At 41.5% G+C, this 15439-nt stretch overlaps 1 protein-coding gene across 1 annotated transcript in view; it reads left to right on the forward strand.

Moving 5' to 3' along the window:
- Positions 1-15439, forward strand: part of METTL11B (methyltransferase like 11B) — a 331396-nt gene that overhangs the window by 112160 nt on the left and 203797 nt on the right. Inside the window, exon 2 of the mRNA XM_040408335.1 lies at positions 1973-2148. Coding sequence (XP_040264269.1) covers positions 1973-2148 — 176 coding nt within the window. The remainder of the gene's footprint in view (positions 1-1972; positions 2149-15439) is intronic.

A 15439-nucleotide genomic window follows, 5' to 3' on the forward strand; every position in this document is an offset into this window, starting at 1 on the left:
TCTTCTGAGTCGCCTCCTCGAGGGGGGGTAATGTAAGATCCTCACCTGTCTCGCACTCCGGTGTAACCAAAAAGGGCCCTTGTGGAGCTGCGGGACAGGTTACGCGTGTCTCCATTGATACAACAGCTCCGACCCCTTTGCGAACCGGCGCGGGGCTGTGCTCAAATGTGCGCCAGAGGGGAAGACCGCATGGCTTTCGGGGACAGCTTGTCCGGGCTAGTGGAAGTACGCTGCGGCTGAGCTTATCTCCGGTGCCTATTGCGGATTCCATTCCGGTGTCCATGTCGATGCGCTCGCGCACTCTCGCAGAGCCTGTCGTGCATCCGCATTTATGTTTTAAAACAGGTTTGCAAGGGGATATGCGGTCGCGCGTACACGCTTTTTATGCGCTTCGCCGACCAGCGAAGGGAATGGCACCTGGCCGCAAGTTCAAAGCAGATTAGGGGGCCGGCATTGGTCTAATTGACTAATCATCTACCAAAGCCTTGTACACAGGTGTAGGGCAGGATCATGACCTATGGGGAGTGGACACTTGGCATTTTCGGATGAAATTCACCAATTTTTGGCTGTGAAATACCACTGCTATACCTAGTAGACAGATAAAAAAAAATCATTAATTTGTCTGTTACATATTCAGGTGAAATTAACCAATTTTTGGCTGTGATATACCCCTGCATTATCTAGTAGACAGGTAAAATAAAATCACTAATTTGTCTGTTACATATTCGGGTGAAATTCACCAATTATTGCCTGTGATATAACCCTGCTCTACCTAGTAGACAGGTAAAAACATTTCACTAATTTGTCTGTTACATTCTTGGGTGACATTTGACAATTTTTGCTGTGATTAAACCCCTGCTCTGCATAGGTGACCAGGGACATAAATTTCAAAAAATCGTCTGTTACATTGTCAGGTGACAGTTTGCCAATTTTGCCCTATACAAACCCCTGCTCTGCATAGGTGACAGAGAATTAAATTTCAAAAATTATTCTTTAATTGACGCGTGCCACCTCCTTAACTTGAAAGTTTAGCCATCAATAATAAAGGGAAGGGGTGAGTGAGTTCCAACATGGGAAGAATTTGGCATGAGGACAGTTCCTGGGACCGTTCCTGGGAAGGAGGTGGCCTGTGAGCAGGGTTGGCAAAAGGAACCTTATTCTGGTAGCTATAATCAATGATTCTACATGAATGAATGGTTATTATGCATTGTTATTAGGCTGTCTAATATTGTTTTGTTAACTAGTTTTGCTTTTGTGATTTATGTCCAGGATTCTTTAGGCCTGGAATCTGTGAAATAGTGTTGTGATTTAATGGTGTTTCTGTCATAGATATATAGGTGTGTTATGGTTTGTTAAATATCAGTTTTATTGCTTAAAGTGGTTTTCTTTTATGTTATAATAATTGGTTTATTTGTGTCATCAATATTAATGCTGCACAATTGACTTTGTATATTATATATTTTCTTTTTACAATATACACTTTTGTTGGTGTGCTTTCTTTGCTGACTGTTCCCTAGAACATATGTAGGAATATTTGTATTTCTTAATATTATGTTATTTAATATTAATATTGTCGATAATCGTATTTCTTACACAGGCCCCCCTTCTCTCCCCGGGCCCTATACCAATCACATGGTCTGCCTCAATTGAAGATATAACTCTGGTGCTATCGTTCTTGGTAACATTACTTATTGGTGCTGTAGAGATAAAAATCATTCTGAAACATTGTTGATAAATTTTAGGAAGTATAGATTGTTACATGCATATTTTTGCTGTTGCTGGGAACATTTCTTTAATAGATCCTAAACACTAACGTACACTGCCAAGTTTCATTAGTGTTTGGAATCTACCAAAGAAATGTTCCCAGCAAGACAGGACAGATAATGCATTACTGTCTGTATCTCTTGAGTGCCCCTGAACTTTGCAGTAATAAAATCTTTTTCACAATGGTATATTTTGTCTTATTTTGCAGTAAAACTGTTTGCCCTAACTAGTGAAGTGATCGATGGAGAGATGCAGTTTTACGCTAGAGCAAGGAATTTCTACAGAGATGTTCCAGCAACAGAAGAAGGGATGATGGGTGACTTTTCTGACCTCTCCAACACAGACATCAACTCATCTCGAGAATTTCTAAGGAAATTTGTTGGCGTGAGTAACAACCCCTAAGTGTTTAAATGAAATGCAAATATTTGTGCTCACAAGTCACAATTTTGTTTCTCTGCAAATGTGCCATTGCCATAATACCAGAACTAAAAAAATAAAAATAGATTTAAGGGATCAAGCTATTTATAAAGTAAAGCAGCTGCACTTCATGGATATCTGGTGCTTTAATCTATGATATGATATAATCATATCATGTTCATAATTACTTAATTAGGATCACAGGGCAGACCATATGGCAGCAGCTGATGCAACATGAGTAGAGGAATTTGATTAAGAGGAATTTGATTATAAGTTTATGGCTTCTAGTCTTGTAGTGAAATCCAGCAGCATCTCAGACTTCACTTCAGATGGTAAGTAGCATCAATAGTGTTCCTAAGTTAAAGGAGTTGGTCGCTTTTTGGTTACTTGCATGTAAGATGACTATATGTCATTTACTAATATAGCCTTTGTTGATATTATATGCCATTTGCGATATTTGATAATTTTTCCCCTTGGCCAAATTATACAAGCCAATGTGTAGTCAATGAATAGAGCGAAGAAGTGGAAACATATGGGTAAAATATGTATAAAAAGATACATGTATCATGAAAATACTAAAGTATCGTATACTTCTTAGGAGTAAATGAAGGGACGTGCCTGTCCCGAAATGCGTTGAGCCAGATATCTACCCTAATAAGTAAACAGAAGCACCCGTGTGTTTGGCTGCCTTCTTCTTGTAAAATCCTAGAAGCGATCCAGGCTGGGGGGGGGGGGGGGGGGGGGGTTATTTACAGGTGTATTATGCTTATCCTGGTAAACTCGTGACGTGAGTAAGAATTATACAATACTTTAGTATTTTTGTGATACATGTATCTTTTCATACGTATTTTACCCGTATGTTTCCACTTTCATTGACTACACATTGGCTTGTATGATACTACAGCTAACAGTCTCTTAGATACCCGAGACCCAGTGTAGTATATTGTTGTTTATTGGTATTTTATAACAAAACATACACCATACCAAAATACCTTCCTACCGACTAATTACTATTGGCGCTCGTAACGGGTTTCCAGAAACAGGAAGATTTAAGGGGTTACTCACACCCACTGCCCTCCAGTCCTCCTATCTTCTTCTACCCCAATTACTTTTGGGACAGGGCATGGTGGATGGCCCATGAAAACCCCACCAGCAGAATCATCAAAAATCATAAGTGACTGCTGCATGACTTGGGGCTCAGACTGCTTGGCTGATGTGCAATGGGTTGCAGTGGAAGACTGATGCCCATGGGCCACTGGTGCCAGCTCTGCGCTTTTAGCAGTATACCAGGTGGAAGACAATGTGCAGGAACTGGAGGCACTCTCAGCCATCCAATCTACTACCGCCTCTACTTTTTTTTTCTGGTCTGATCATTCTTAGAGCGATAGTCAGGCTTACTAAATGAGATAGAACGTCCTGTCGCCTGCGTGCACCAGAGGAAGGTGTTTCATTTGGGCGCGTAGCTGGCACAGATCAACATCCTCTCCCTGCAGCACGAGCTCCTCCAACACCAGCAGCACCACAACCATGGTCATATACCTTATTTGATGCTCTCCTCATTTTCCTATGGTCACCCGCATGCAAAGGAGCTGTATCTCACCACAAAAAATGGGATTATGTCACCCATAGAATTAAGAGACACTTTAACGATTGTAATAAAATATATACTTAATCGCCAGTCCGCAAAAAAATGCTGCAGGTCCGAGGAGTGTTGCGGGGTCGATTACACTTTCAAGGAATGTACATAAGGGGTTCGGACCGCGCGTATCATAAATATACGGTATAAAACAGGTTATTTTCTCTTTCTCCCTTCAAAAAGGTACCGAGGTTTGCAGATCTCCTATTGGTGGATATCCTGCAACTTATAAAAGAATACAATAGGGTAGATCCGTATGGTTGTGCTGCCCTGTAATGCAAGGAGAAAGACGCTGGGATTTTTAATGCGATTTTAAAGTGCATGTTTGTAAGTATGTACTAAATAAACCTTTTAAAATAGTTATCGGAGCTTCACTATGGTGGGAGCAACTTGTAGCCACAGAAAATTCTAAACGAAAAGAAGTTGGGAACACCAGCAGACCCACCTGGTGTATGCTGTAATTAAGTCCGTGGTTGAGCCCTGTGCACCAGCGTGTGAGCGTGGATCTTCACTGCGGAGAACCAAGTTGTTGCGGAGGATATCAGTAATACTCTTGTTATTGGTGGAGTGCCGTGTAAGTACAATCTGTGCATTACAGGGCAGCACAACCATACGGATCTACCCTATTGTATTCTTTTATAAGTTGCAGGATATCTACCAATAGGAGATCTGCAGACCTCGGTACCTTTTTGAAGGGAGAAAGAGAAAATAACCTGTTTTATACTGTATATTTATGATACGCGCGGTCCGAACCCCTTATGTACATTACTTTAACGATTGTATTTCCTTGTCACGGATGCAAAGGAGGTCTTTTGCACCCAAAAAAATAGGTATGTCTCACCGACACAATTAACAGACTGATTCACTATTGGATTTCTCTGTGACGGTAGCAAGTAAAAGGTTTTGCACCCAAAAAAAACAGATATATGTCACTGACACAATTAACCCCTTAAGGACCCATGACGTACCGGTACGGCATGGTTCCCGAGTCCTTAAGAACCCATGATGTACCGGTACGTCATGTGTATTTCCGATCACCGCTGCCCGGTGATCATTGAGCAGGCACCTTGGCTAAATGCCTGTGACGCCCCCGTGTCGGCGTCAATTCAGACCTGTGGTTTGCGGCTTTACCTGCAGTTTGCGGCGGCATGTGGCGGTGCCATTGGGTCCACAAGCAGCTGTAGGGGGGACCCGATGACATGGAAGGCAGCGTGATGCCTAAGGAAGGAATCGCGCTGCCTTCCGGTGACGAGCCTGTGAAATCCAGCCCCCTGGATCTCACAGGCCGTAAGCTGTATCAGTAATACACACAGTATTACTCATACAGCCAATACATTCCAATACAGAAGTATTGGAATGCATTGTAAAGGATTAGACCCCCAAAAGTTCAAGTCCCAAAGTGGGACAAAAAATAAAGTGAAAAAAAATTGAAAAAATTAAGTTTTCCCCTCCAAAAAATATAAAAATCAAAAACTATGGCTCAGAATATGGAGACGCTAAAACATCATTTTTTTTGTTTTAAAAAAGCTGTTATTGTGTAAAACTTACATAAATTAAAAAAAAGTATACATATTAGGTATCACCGCGTCCGTATCGACCGGCTCTATAAACATATCACATGACCTAACCCCTCAGATGAACACCGTAAAAAATTTAAAATAAAAACTGTGCTAAATAAACAATTTTTTGTCACCTTACATCACAAAAAGTGTAATAGCAAGCGATCAAAAAGTCACACGCACCCCAAAATAGTGCAAATAAAACCGTCATCTCATCCCGCAAAAATCATACCCTACCCAAGGTAATCGCCCAAAAACTGAAAAAATTATGGCTCTCAGTCTATGGAAACACTAAAACATGATTTTTTTTGCTTAAAAAAAGAAATCATTGTGTAAAACATAAATAAAAAAAGTATACATATTAGGTATCACCGCATCCGTGACAACCTGGTCTATAAAAATATCACATGATCTAACCTGTCAGATGAATGTTGTAAATAACAAAAAATAAAAACGGTGCCAAAACAGCTATTTCTTGTTATCTTGCCTCACAAAAAGTGTAATATAGAGCAACCAAAAATCATATGTACCCTAAACTAGTACCAACAAAACTGCCACCCTATCCTGTAGTTTCTAAAATGGGGTCACTTTTTTTGAGTTTCTACTCTAGGGGTGCATCAGGGGGGCTTCAAATGGGACATGGTGTCAAAAAAACAGTCCAGCAAAATCTGCCTTCCAAAAACCGTATGGCATTCCTTTCCTTCTGCGCCCAGCCGTGTGCTAAACTACCGAATCAGGGCCATAAATATTGAGTTTGGTTTGGCTGTTAACCCTTGCTTTGTAACTGGAAAAAAATTATTAAAATGGAAAGGGTTAACGCTTGTAAAATCAGTTTTAAATACCTTGAGTGGTGGAGTTTCTTAGATAGGGTCACTTTTATGGAGTTTCTACTCTATGGGTGCATCAGGTGGGCTTCAAATGGGACATGGTGTCAAAAAAAACAGTCCAGCAAAACCTGCCTTCCAAAAACCGTATGGCATTCCTTTCCTTCTGCGCTCTGTCGTGTGCCTGGGGTGTTTCTGTAAACTACAGAATCAGGGCCATAAATATTGAGTTTGGTTTGGCTGTTAACCCTTGCTTTGTAACTGGAAAAAAATTATTAAAATGGAAAATCTGCCAAAAAAGTGAAATTTTGAAATTGTTTCTCTATTTTCCATTAATTCTTGTGGAACACCTAAAGGGTTAACAAAGTTTGTAAAATCAGTTTTGAATACCTTGAGGGGTGTAGTTTATAGAATGGGGTCATTTTTGGGTGGTTTCTTTTATGTAAGCCTCGCAAAGTGACTTCAGACCTGAACTGGTCCCTAAAAATTGGGTTTTTGAAAATTTCTGAAAAAATTCAAGATTTGCTTCTAAACTTCTAAGCCTTGTAACATCCCCAAAAAATTAAATATCATTCCCAAAATGATCCAAACATGAAGCAGACATATGGGGAATGTAAAGTAATAACTATTTTTGGAGGTATTACTATGTATTATAGAAGTAGAGAAATTGAAACTTGGAAATTTGCAATTTTTTAAAAAAATTTGGTAAATTTGGTATTTTTTTATAAATAAAAATGATTTTTTTTTTACTTCATTTTACCAGTGTCATGAAGTACAATATGTGACAAAAAAAAAAACTCAGAATGGCCTCAGCACTTAAAGTGACACTGGTCAGATTTGCAAAAAATGGCCAAGTCCTTAAGGTGAAATAGGGCTGAGTCCTTAAGGGGTTAACAGACTGATTAACTATTGGATTTCTATGTGACAGTAGCAAGTAAAGGGTTTTGCACCCAAAAAAACAAATATGTGTCACTAACACAATTAACAGACTGATTTACTATTGGGTTTACCTGTCACTGGTGCAAAGGAGTAGGATTGCACTGAACAAAAATGCCTTCCTGTCACCCACAGACTATTTATGTGTCACTGGTGCAGAGGTGTTGGATTGCACATACATAGTTGATAAGGTTGAAAAAAGACATAAGTCCATCAGGTTCAACTAAAGGATAGGTAAATGCCTACAGGTCACCCACAGAGTTATCTAAAATAATAAAAGCCTAACACTATCCCTCATTGCAGCAGCATCCTGTCTCTACACTAGTCAGAGCAGAATGGCAACGTGATGAGTCAATTATGCATGCAGGGTTACATTGTGCATCGGTCAATCACAGCCATGCCAATACTAGGCATGACTGTGATGGCTTCCAAGTGTCCACAGCTTAAACACTTGTTGATTGGCTGCGCTGCAGCGCTTCAACAAACTCTATTTTACCTCTGAACAACCAACATGAACACAGAATTTGGCGCCAAAGTGTGTGTTCGGGTCTGGGTATCCGAACACCGTAATGTTTGGTACAGACCCGAACAAGGCGCTCTGCAAATTTTGGCCAGAGAAGCATCCGCCTTCTCTGCCCAAGAGGCCGCAACTGTTCTAGTTGAATGTGCCCCAAACAAGGCCGGTTCTAGGTGAAATGGGGCCCTGGGGCGAAAAACAATAAGGCCCCCCATGACACTTGATGACTTTTACAGAAGAAACTGTATATTGTGGGGCACAGTCTATGCTATATGTTTATAACATAAACATATTTCATATGAAAACTTACAGTTACTTGGCTTGACCCTTGGGGATCTCAGACACCACTTCAACACTTTGGCCGGGGGTTCGGTGGAGCTGATGTTGCGTTTTATCCTAATGAGAAAGATTTCCTAATAAGGATTTGGAGAATGGGCAGAGGGATAGCAGAGCAGGGAGAGGCTGGTGCTGCTACTAGGGGGTCATACCATGGGGGGAGTAATAAAGCCCACCATAATGCCCCCCTAGTAGAAATAATTATCCTTATAATGTGACAGTGCAAAAATACCCCCTTGTAATGCCCCCAGTTGAGCTAATGTCCCCATAGTGCCCCCATAATGTGCCAGCATAAAATACCCCTATATAGTGCTCCAGTAAATGCCCCCAGAGTGCTCCTCTCCCCCCTCATGCCCCCCATAATGTACCAATATAAAATGCCCCATATATAGTGCCCCAGTAGATGCCCTCAGTGTCCCACATAATTTATAAGTATAAAATACCCCTTCTCAGTGCCCCCTGTAGATGACCCCATAGTTCTTCTCTCCCCCCATCATGTGCCAGTAGACAGAGGCCCCACCCATATCATGTGCCAGTAGCCAGAGCCCCCTATCATGTGCCAGTAGCCAGAGCCCCCCCTATCATGTGCCAGTAGACAGAGGCCCCCCATCATGTGCCAGTAGCCATAGGCCCCCTATCATGTACCAGTAGCCATAGCCCCCCCGATCATGTGCCAGTAGCCAGAGCCCCCCATCATGTGCCAGTAGCCACCAGTATTGTACACAAAAAAAAAAAAACTGTTATACTTACCTCCATGTCAGCGATGCGATGCAGGCCTCTTCCGGCCTGTGTACGGCCCAGGCGGCACGATGACATCATTCCGCCGCCTGCATCGGCCTCTGATAGGCTGCCGGTCTAGTGCCTTCAGCCTATCAGAGGAAGGGGAAGGGACACACCTCTCCCTCCCCTGCCCTGCTGCACAGACATCTGTATCGCTGTCCTGAGGACGGCGATACAGATGACTATGGAGATGAGCGCTTCCACAATGGAAGCGCTCATCTCCCTGTGACTGTCCTGCCACCGCTGCCCCCACGAAAATATAGTTAGTTGCCAGTTGGGGGAGATAGGTTTAAAGATGAATAGGCAAGGGAAATAGTCTTTTTTGCCCATCTAGCAATGGCACTAGTAGGAGCCTTGTGACCCTTGAATTTATCCCAAAATTGTAGCAAAAGATTCTCATCTACTCTCCATGATGCCTTGGAATCTAAGTAATTTAAAAAGCATCTCCTTACATCAAGAAAGTGGAATTTTTACTCTAACGGATTATCAGGATTTGGGCAAAAAGATGGCAAAACTACATCATGACTCCTGTGGAAGTCTGAAAACTACTTGACTACATTTACCCATTATTACAATTTTTTACCATAAGTGGCTATTATATATACATTTATATTTTTATTTTTATTCTCAATTTTTATTTTTATTTTTTACTCCAAGGAATATTTTATTGAATTATACTTTAAACTATTGATTTTATTCATCTCTTAATTAGCACTATCTATATTATTCCTATAAATAAATTAGATCAGATTCTACCCATATATGAGTGTCCCTGCTTATCTCTTTACTTCTTATTCCACTATCCTGACTGGGTGAGTCAGATTTAGCAGTTTCTGCACCTCTATCATTTGCTTGAACAGTAGAGCCGTCTATCACATTCACCTTTTCATTCACTTATCACCCACCAGACGCCAGCTCACTGCTCAACCAAAATGAATATTTGGGACCACGCCGAAAATAAATGCATAAAAGCGGAAACATACACTTTTGAAACAACAAACACAGAAGACCAAGAACTAGATATGATAGATTTATTTAAAAAAACGGAATATCTATTAGTGAGACAACTTAAACAACGATGGGAAATTAAATCATTAAAACAATACACTGAACACAAAAAAGTACTGAAAGGTTTACAATTGACAAAAACACCTGCCCAGGATTTATAAGGAATGGAATACATTACTACACGAACAATCCCTGTCACTTATGCTCTTAATTATAAAAATGAGATCTATTATATTGAAAGAAATCACAGCACAACTACATGAAATTAAAACCAAAATGAAAAAATTTTCAAAAAATGATGACTATAATACTTGGCAACAGAAACTTTATAATAACCTTGATAAGGCAGAACAAGAGATTATGGAGTAAAAAATTAATAAAAAAAAATAAGAAACAATACCAAACCCCCCAAAAAAACAAAAAAAGAACAGAGAGATAAACAGAACAACAATCCCACAAATAGGGAAAAGGATAACCAGAGAGAAAGAGAAGATAACACTCAAGGTAGCACTCCCCAAAGACAAAACAAATACCCAATAGCCACTAGTAACAGATTCGAAATATTGGAGGAACAGAACCATTTTTTAGATCAAACTCCCCCACACCACAGACCTCACACTCGAAAGAGACCACCTCGTTCCCCAACACCAACCACCCAAAATCACAGCTACAATCTGCGATACAGACAGCAATCACAAGAGCAGGAACACAGACCACATCACCAACACAATCCACAACGCCCGATAATAGCACAATACCCACTGAGGGACAATCACCAAGCACAACAGAGGAGAGACAACCACCAAACCTATCAAACAAGACAATACGAAACGAGAGAAAGAAAAAGATACTGTCACTACCAGAGCTTTGGGACGTTCTCACAGCTCTGTTTCTCCACCCCTGTGATGATGTCACTACTAGAGCTGGGAGGAGTTTTCTGTTTCCTTCCTCCCAGCTGCGTTTGATTTCCCTGCCTTTATATTCCCCCTCCTCCTATTGTAGGTGTGGATTATATTTCTCATTTGGGTTGTAGCTCTTGCTTGAGTATCTTCCCTTGCATGTTATCCTTGCACTGGACCTGTGTTCTGCTGCAGCAAGTACTCCGGATATTGCCAGCCTGTCTTTTGATCCATCTTCACTTCGGCTGCAGCCCCTTCAGCTAAGTGTGCAGACATTGTTGTGTATCTGTGTGTTTTCTGACTGGATCCGAGGCGACCACGGTTCCCTCCATATACTGAGCAGGGCACCGGTGGCCGTGCCCCTTCCACTATTGTAGGGGTTACAGTGCTCATCAGTCTTAGGTACGCGGGCATGCCTCCTTCCACCATTTGGATCCGGAAATGGGCTTAGCAGCATAGGGAGAGCTTTCGAGGGTCTGACAGGGGTAACCTTTATCCTCCCTAGTTTGGGTCCGGTCAGTAGCTCTATTTTCTGTGCATGCTCTTGTTGCTCACATACAGCCGTGACAGATACGTAGATGAAGGGGAAACAAGAACAAAATACAACAGATAGATCACGACGAAGACACAATTATAAATCTAAGTAAAGTCACTATAAACAAGGCCCAAAGCAGCCTACTAAACAACGGTCTGAAATTTGCACCCACAAATACACTGAACAAATTTGACACATTTATAGGCATAGAAAAATGTATTCGTAAACTCTGTTTGAAGAAATATTATATAAAAAATACCATAATGAAGGAAAATACACCCAATAAGACATATGAACACACTCCTTTAAAATGTACATCTAAGAAATACCCCCGACAGGAAATAGGACAAGAACTGGCAGCTTTTAAACAGTGTGTAGAGAGAGATATACGCAAAATGAAAGAACAACCAAAGAAAAGGAACAACTTATCTAAAAAAGAAATTGAGGCCATAAAACAATTGCAAAAAGAAAAAGACATTATAATATACCCAGCTGATAAAGGAGGAGCAATCGTAATCCAAAATGTCACTGATTACAATGGTGAATGTACGAGACAACTATCAGACACAAGTACAGTCGTGGCCAAAAGTTTTGAGAATGACACAAATATTAGTTTTCACAAAGTTTGCTGCTAAACTTCTTTTAGATCTTTGTTTCAGTGGTTTCTGTGATGTAGTGAAATATAATTACACACACTTCATACGTTTCAAAGGCTTTTATCGACAATTACATGACATTTATGCAAAGAGTCAGTATTTGCAGTGTTGGCCCTTCTTTTTCAGGACCTCTGCAATTCGACTAGGCATGCTTTCAATCAACTTCTGGGCCAATTCCTGACTGATAGCAACCCATTCTTTCATAATCACTTCTTGGAGTTTTTCAGAATTAGTGGGTTTTTGTTTGTCCACCCGCCTCTTGAGGATTGACCACAAGTTCTCAATGGGATTAAGATCTGGGGAGTTTCCAGGCCATGGACCCAAAATGTCAACATTTTGGTCCCCGAGCCACTTAGTTATCACTTTAGCCTTATGGCATGCTGCTCCATCGTGCTGGAAAATGCATTGTTCTTCACCAAACTGTTGTTGGACTGTTGGAAGAAGTTGCTGTTGGAGGGTGTTTTGGTACCATTCTTTATTCATGACTGTGTTTTGGGGAAAAATTGTGAGTGAGCCCACTCCCTTGGATGAGAAGCAACCCCACACATGAATGGTCTCAGGATGCTTTACTGTTGGCATGACACAGGACTGATGGTAGCGCTCACCTTTTCTTCTCTGGACAAGCCTTTTTCCAGATGCCCCAAACAATCGGAAAGAGGCTTCATCGGAGAATATGACTTTGCCCCAGTCCTCAGAAGTCCATTCACCATACTTTCTGCAGAAGATCAATCTGTCCCTGATGGGGTTTTTTAGAGAGAAGTGGCTTCTTTGCTGCCCTTCTTGACACCAGGCCATCTTCCAAAAGTCTTCGCCTCACTGTGCGTGCAGATGCGCTCACACCTGCCTGCTGCCATTCCTGAGCAAGCTCTGCACTGGTGGCACTCCGATCCCGCAGCTGAATCCTCTTTAGGAGACGATCCTGGCGCTTGCTGGACTTTCTTGGACGCCCTGAAGCCTTCTTAACAAGAATTGAACCTCTTTCCTTGAAGTTCTTGATGATCCTATAAATTGTTTATTGAGGTGCAATCTTAGTAGCCACAATATCCTTGCCTGTGAAGCCATTTTTATGCAATGCAATGATGACTGCACGCGTTTCTTTGCAGGTCACCATGGTTAACAATGGAAGAACAATGATTTCAAGCACCACCCTCCTTTTAACATGTCAAGTCTAGCCATTTTAACCCAATCATCCTGAAATAATGATCTCCAGCCTTGTGCTCGTCAACATTCTCACCTGAGTTAACAAGACAATTACTGAAATGATCACAGCAGGTCCTTTAATGACAGCAATGAAATGCAGTGGAAATTTTTTTTGGGGATTAAGTTAATTTTCATGGCAAAGAAGGACTATGCAATTCATCTGATCACTCTTCATAACATTCTGGAGTATATGCAAATTTCTATTATAAAAACTTAAGCAGCAACTTTTCCAATTTCCAATATTTATGTAATTCTCAAAACTTTTGGCCACGACTGTACATATAAAAAATTGAAGAACAAACCAACAGAATAATACTACTCAGAGCTAGTACAATACTGTGGAATAGGTAAGGAGAGGGGGATCCTGTCCGAAATAGAGTATAATTTCATACTAAATACACCTCAAAGGTTATCGGTACTATACTGCCTTCCCAAAATACAAAAAAATAGAGATAATCCACCTGGCGGCCCCATTATTTCAGGCATAGAGTCATTAACCAGTAATTTATCACAATACATAGATACCCTTTTACAGCCAAGAGACAAAAACATCAAATCCTACATTAAAGACACCACACAAATTATTAAAACAGTAGAACATTTAAAATTTGAACCAAATTGGCACATGGGTACGTTAGACGTACAATTACTCTATACTAGTATTAACCATCAACAAGGAATAGAAGCCGTCCACAAGCAATTAACCAAAGAAACCAAACTACTGCCAGAACAAATCGAATTCATAACAGAAGGCATAAATTTCATATTAAATCATAATTACTTTTATTGGAATTCTGATTTTTACCTGCAGATCCAGGGTACTGCCATGGGCACCAGATTCGCCCCCAGTTACGCCAACCTATTTATGGAGCAGTTGGAGGATGATAGTACAGCGCCAAGACTGGGGACTGATTTGGTGCTCTGGCAACGTTATATCGATGACATCATCTTTATATGGCAAGATAGTGCAGATAACTTGAATACCTTCCTGAGAGACATCAATGCAAACCCATATGGTCTAAAATTCACACCAACCATCAGCACATCTAAAATAGAATTTTTAGATCTGCAAATATCAGTAGAAAAGGACAAACTTATATGTACCACTTATCAGAAACCAACAGCTAGGAACAGCTTCATTCAATATGATAGTTGCCATTTGCCATCATGGCTTACAAATGTAGTGGTCAGAGGAGGGAGAGACCGCAAAGCAGGATTCAAGTACAGTACAGAGGACAGGGAGACTGAAGCAAAAGCCGGCTTTATTAAGGAGCAGAATGAAACTGCTGGAAAACCTGAATATCAATACAGTACCACCACACCAGAGGCACAATGGGTCAATGACAGGAATGGTATGAACAGATGAACATAAATCAATAACAGTGGTAATGAGATTTTGCATAGACACAGAATAAGCTAAACAGAAAGCAGTCGGCTTGCAGGCTACTCTCACTACCTATTTCCTATCTAGCCCTGCTACCCAGGGGACGCTTCTACAGCGCACTGACTAAGTCCCTGACTCTATAACCTATCACAGATAAGCACCGGTGCCACTCACAGTTCTGCAGATTCTCTTGGATCCAATAAGATGTAGTCTGGATCCAGGTCCGGTCGCTTGCTTGGCTGTCTTTCTCTCTGGTCACAACAGATGCAGCTCTCCACCTCTGGCAGGAAGGATCCGGCTGTTCTCTACACACGGTCCCACTTCTTCTGGAACACACAGTAAAGTCCTCTGTGTGCAGCTTCACAGCTGTCAGGAAAATCTCAGCTAATATAGCCTCCTGCTGCTAGTCTTTTACTGTTTTCTCTCAGCAGTCCATCTCTCCCTGTTATCTCAGCAAGGCCCCCCGGAAACTTCTGCAACAGCCTGGGAAAGATCTCTTAACTCTTTCTTAGCCTCTGGCCAGCACAACTCAGGTTCCTATTTAGTCACAGTGGCCTCTGGTGGCCGGAGGGAAACATGACAGTCTGCATAGAGATAAGTGCTGTAAATGCTGCTGTTTGATTCAGGGCTGCCTCTTACATGCCTCCCCACTTAAAGGTGGCTGTCCTCGGCCTCGCTATATAGTCCATGGAAAACAAAGGGGTTAATGAAACATTTAAACGACAGTACAACATTGTCCACAATACCTACAGGCAGACCAAATGAACTCGTCAGCAGCGTACCTGTTTGGTGGAACCCCTGCAGTAGACCTACTGGATCTCCGGAGATCTTGACTATCTGCTAGAACCTGACTTTCTCCACTCTTACAGCAGGAGATCTGGGTGTGGTCGTGGGTTCCTCCTCACTGCGAGACGGTAGTGGTTCTGTAGCAGGAGCCTCATCACCTACGGCATGGGGACTTTCCGCAGTGTCAGGAACGGTCCACCAG

This window comes from Bufo bufo, chromosome 9 (assembly GCF_905171765.1).
Source record: "Bufo bufo chromosome 9, aBufBuf1.1, whole genome shotgun sequence".
Taxonomy (NCBI): Eukaryota; Metazoa; Chordata; class Amphibia; order Anura; family Bufonidae; genus Bufo; species Bufo bufo.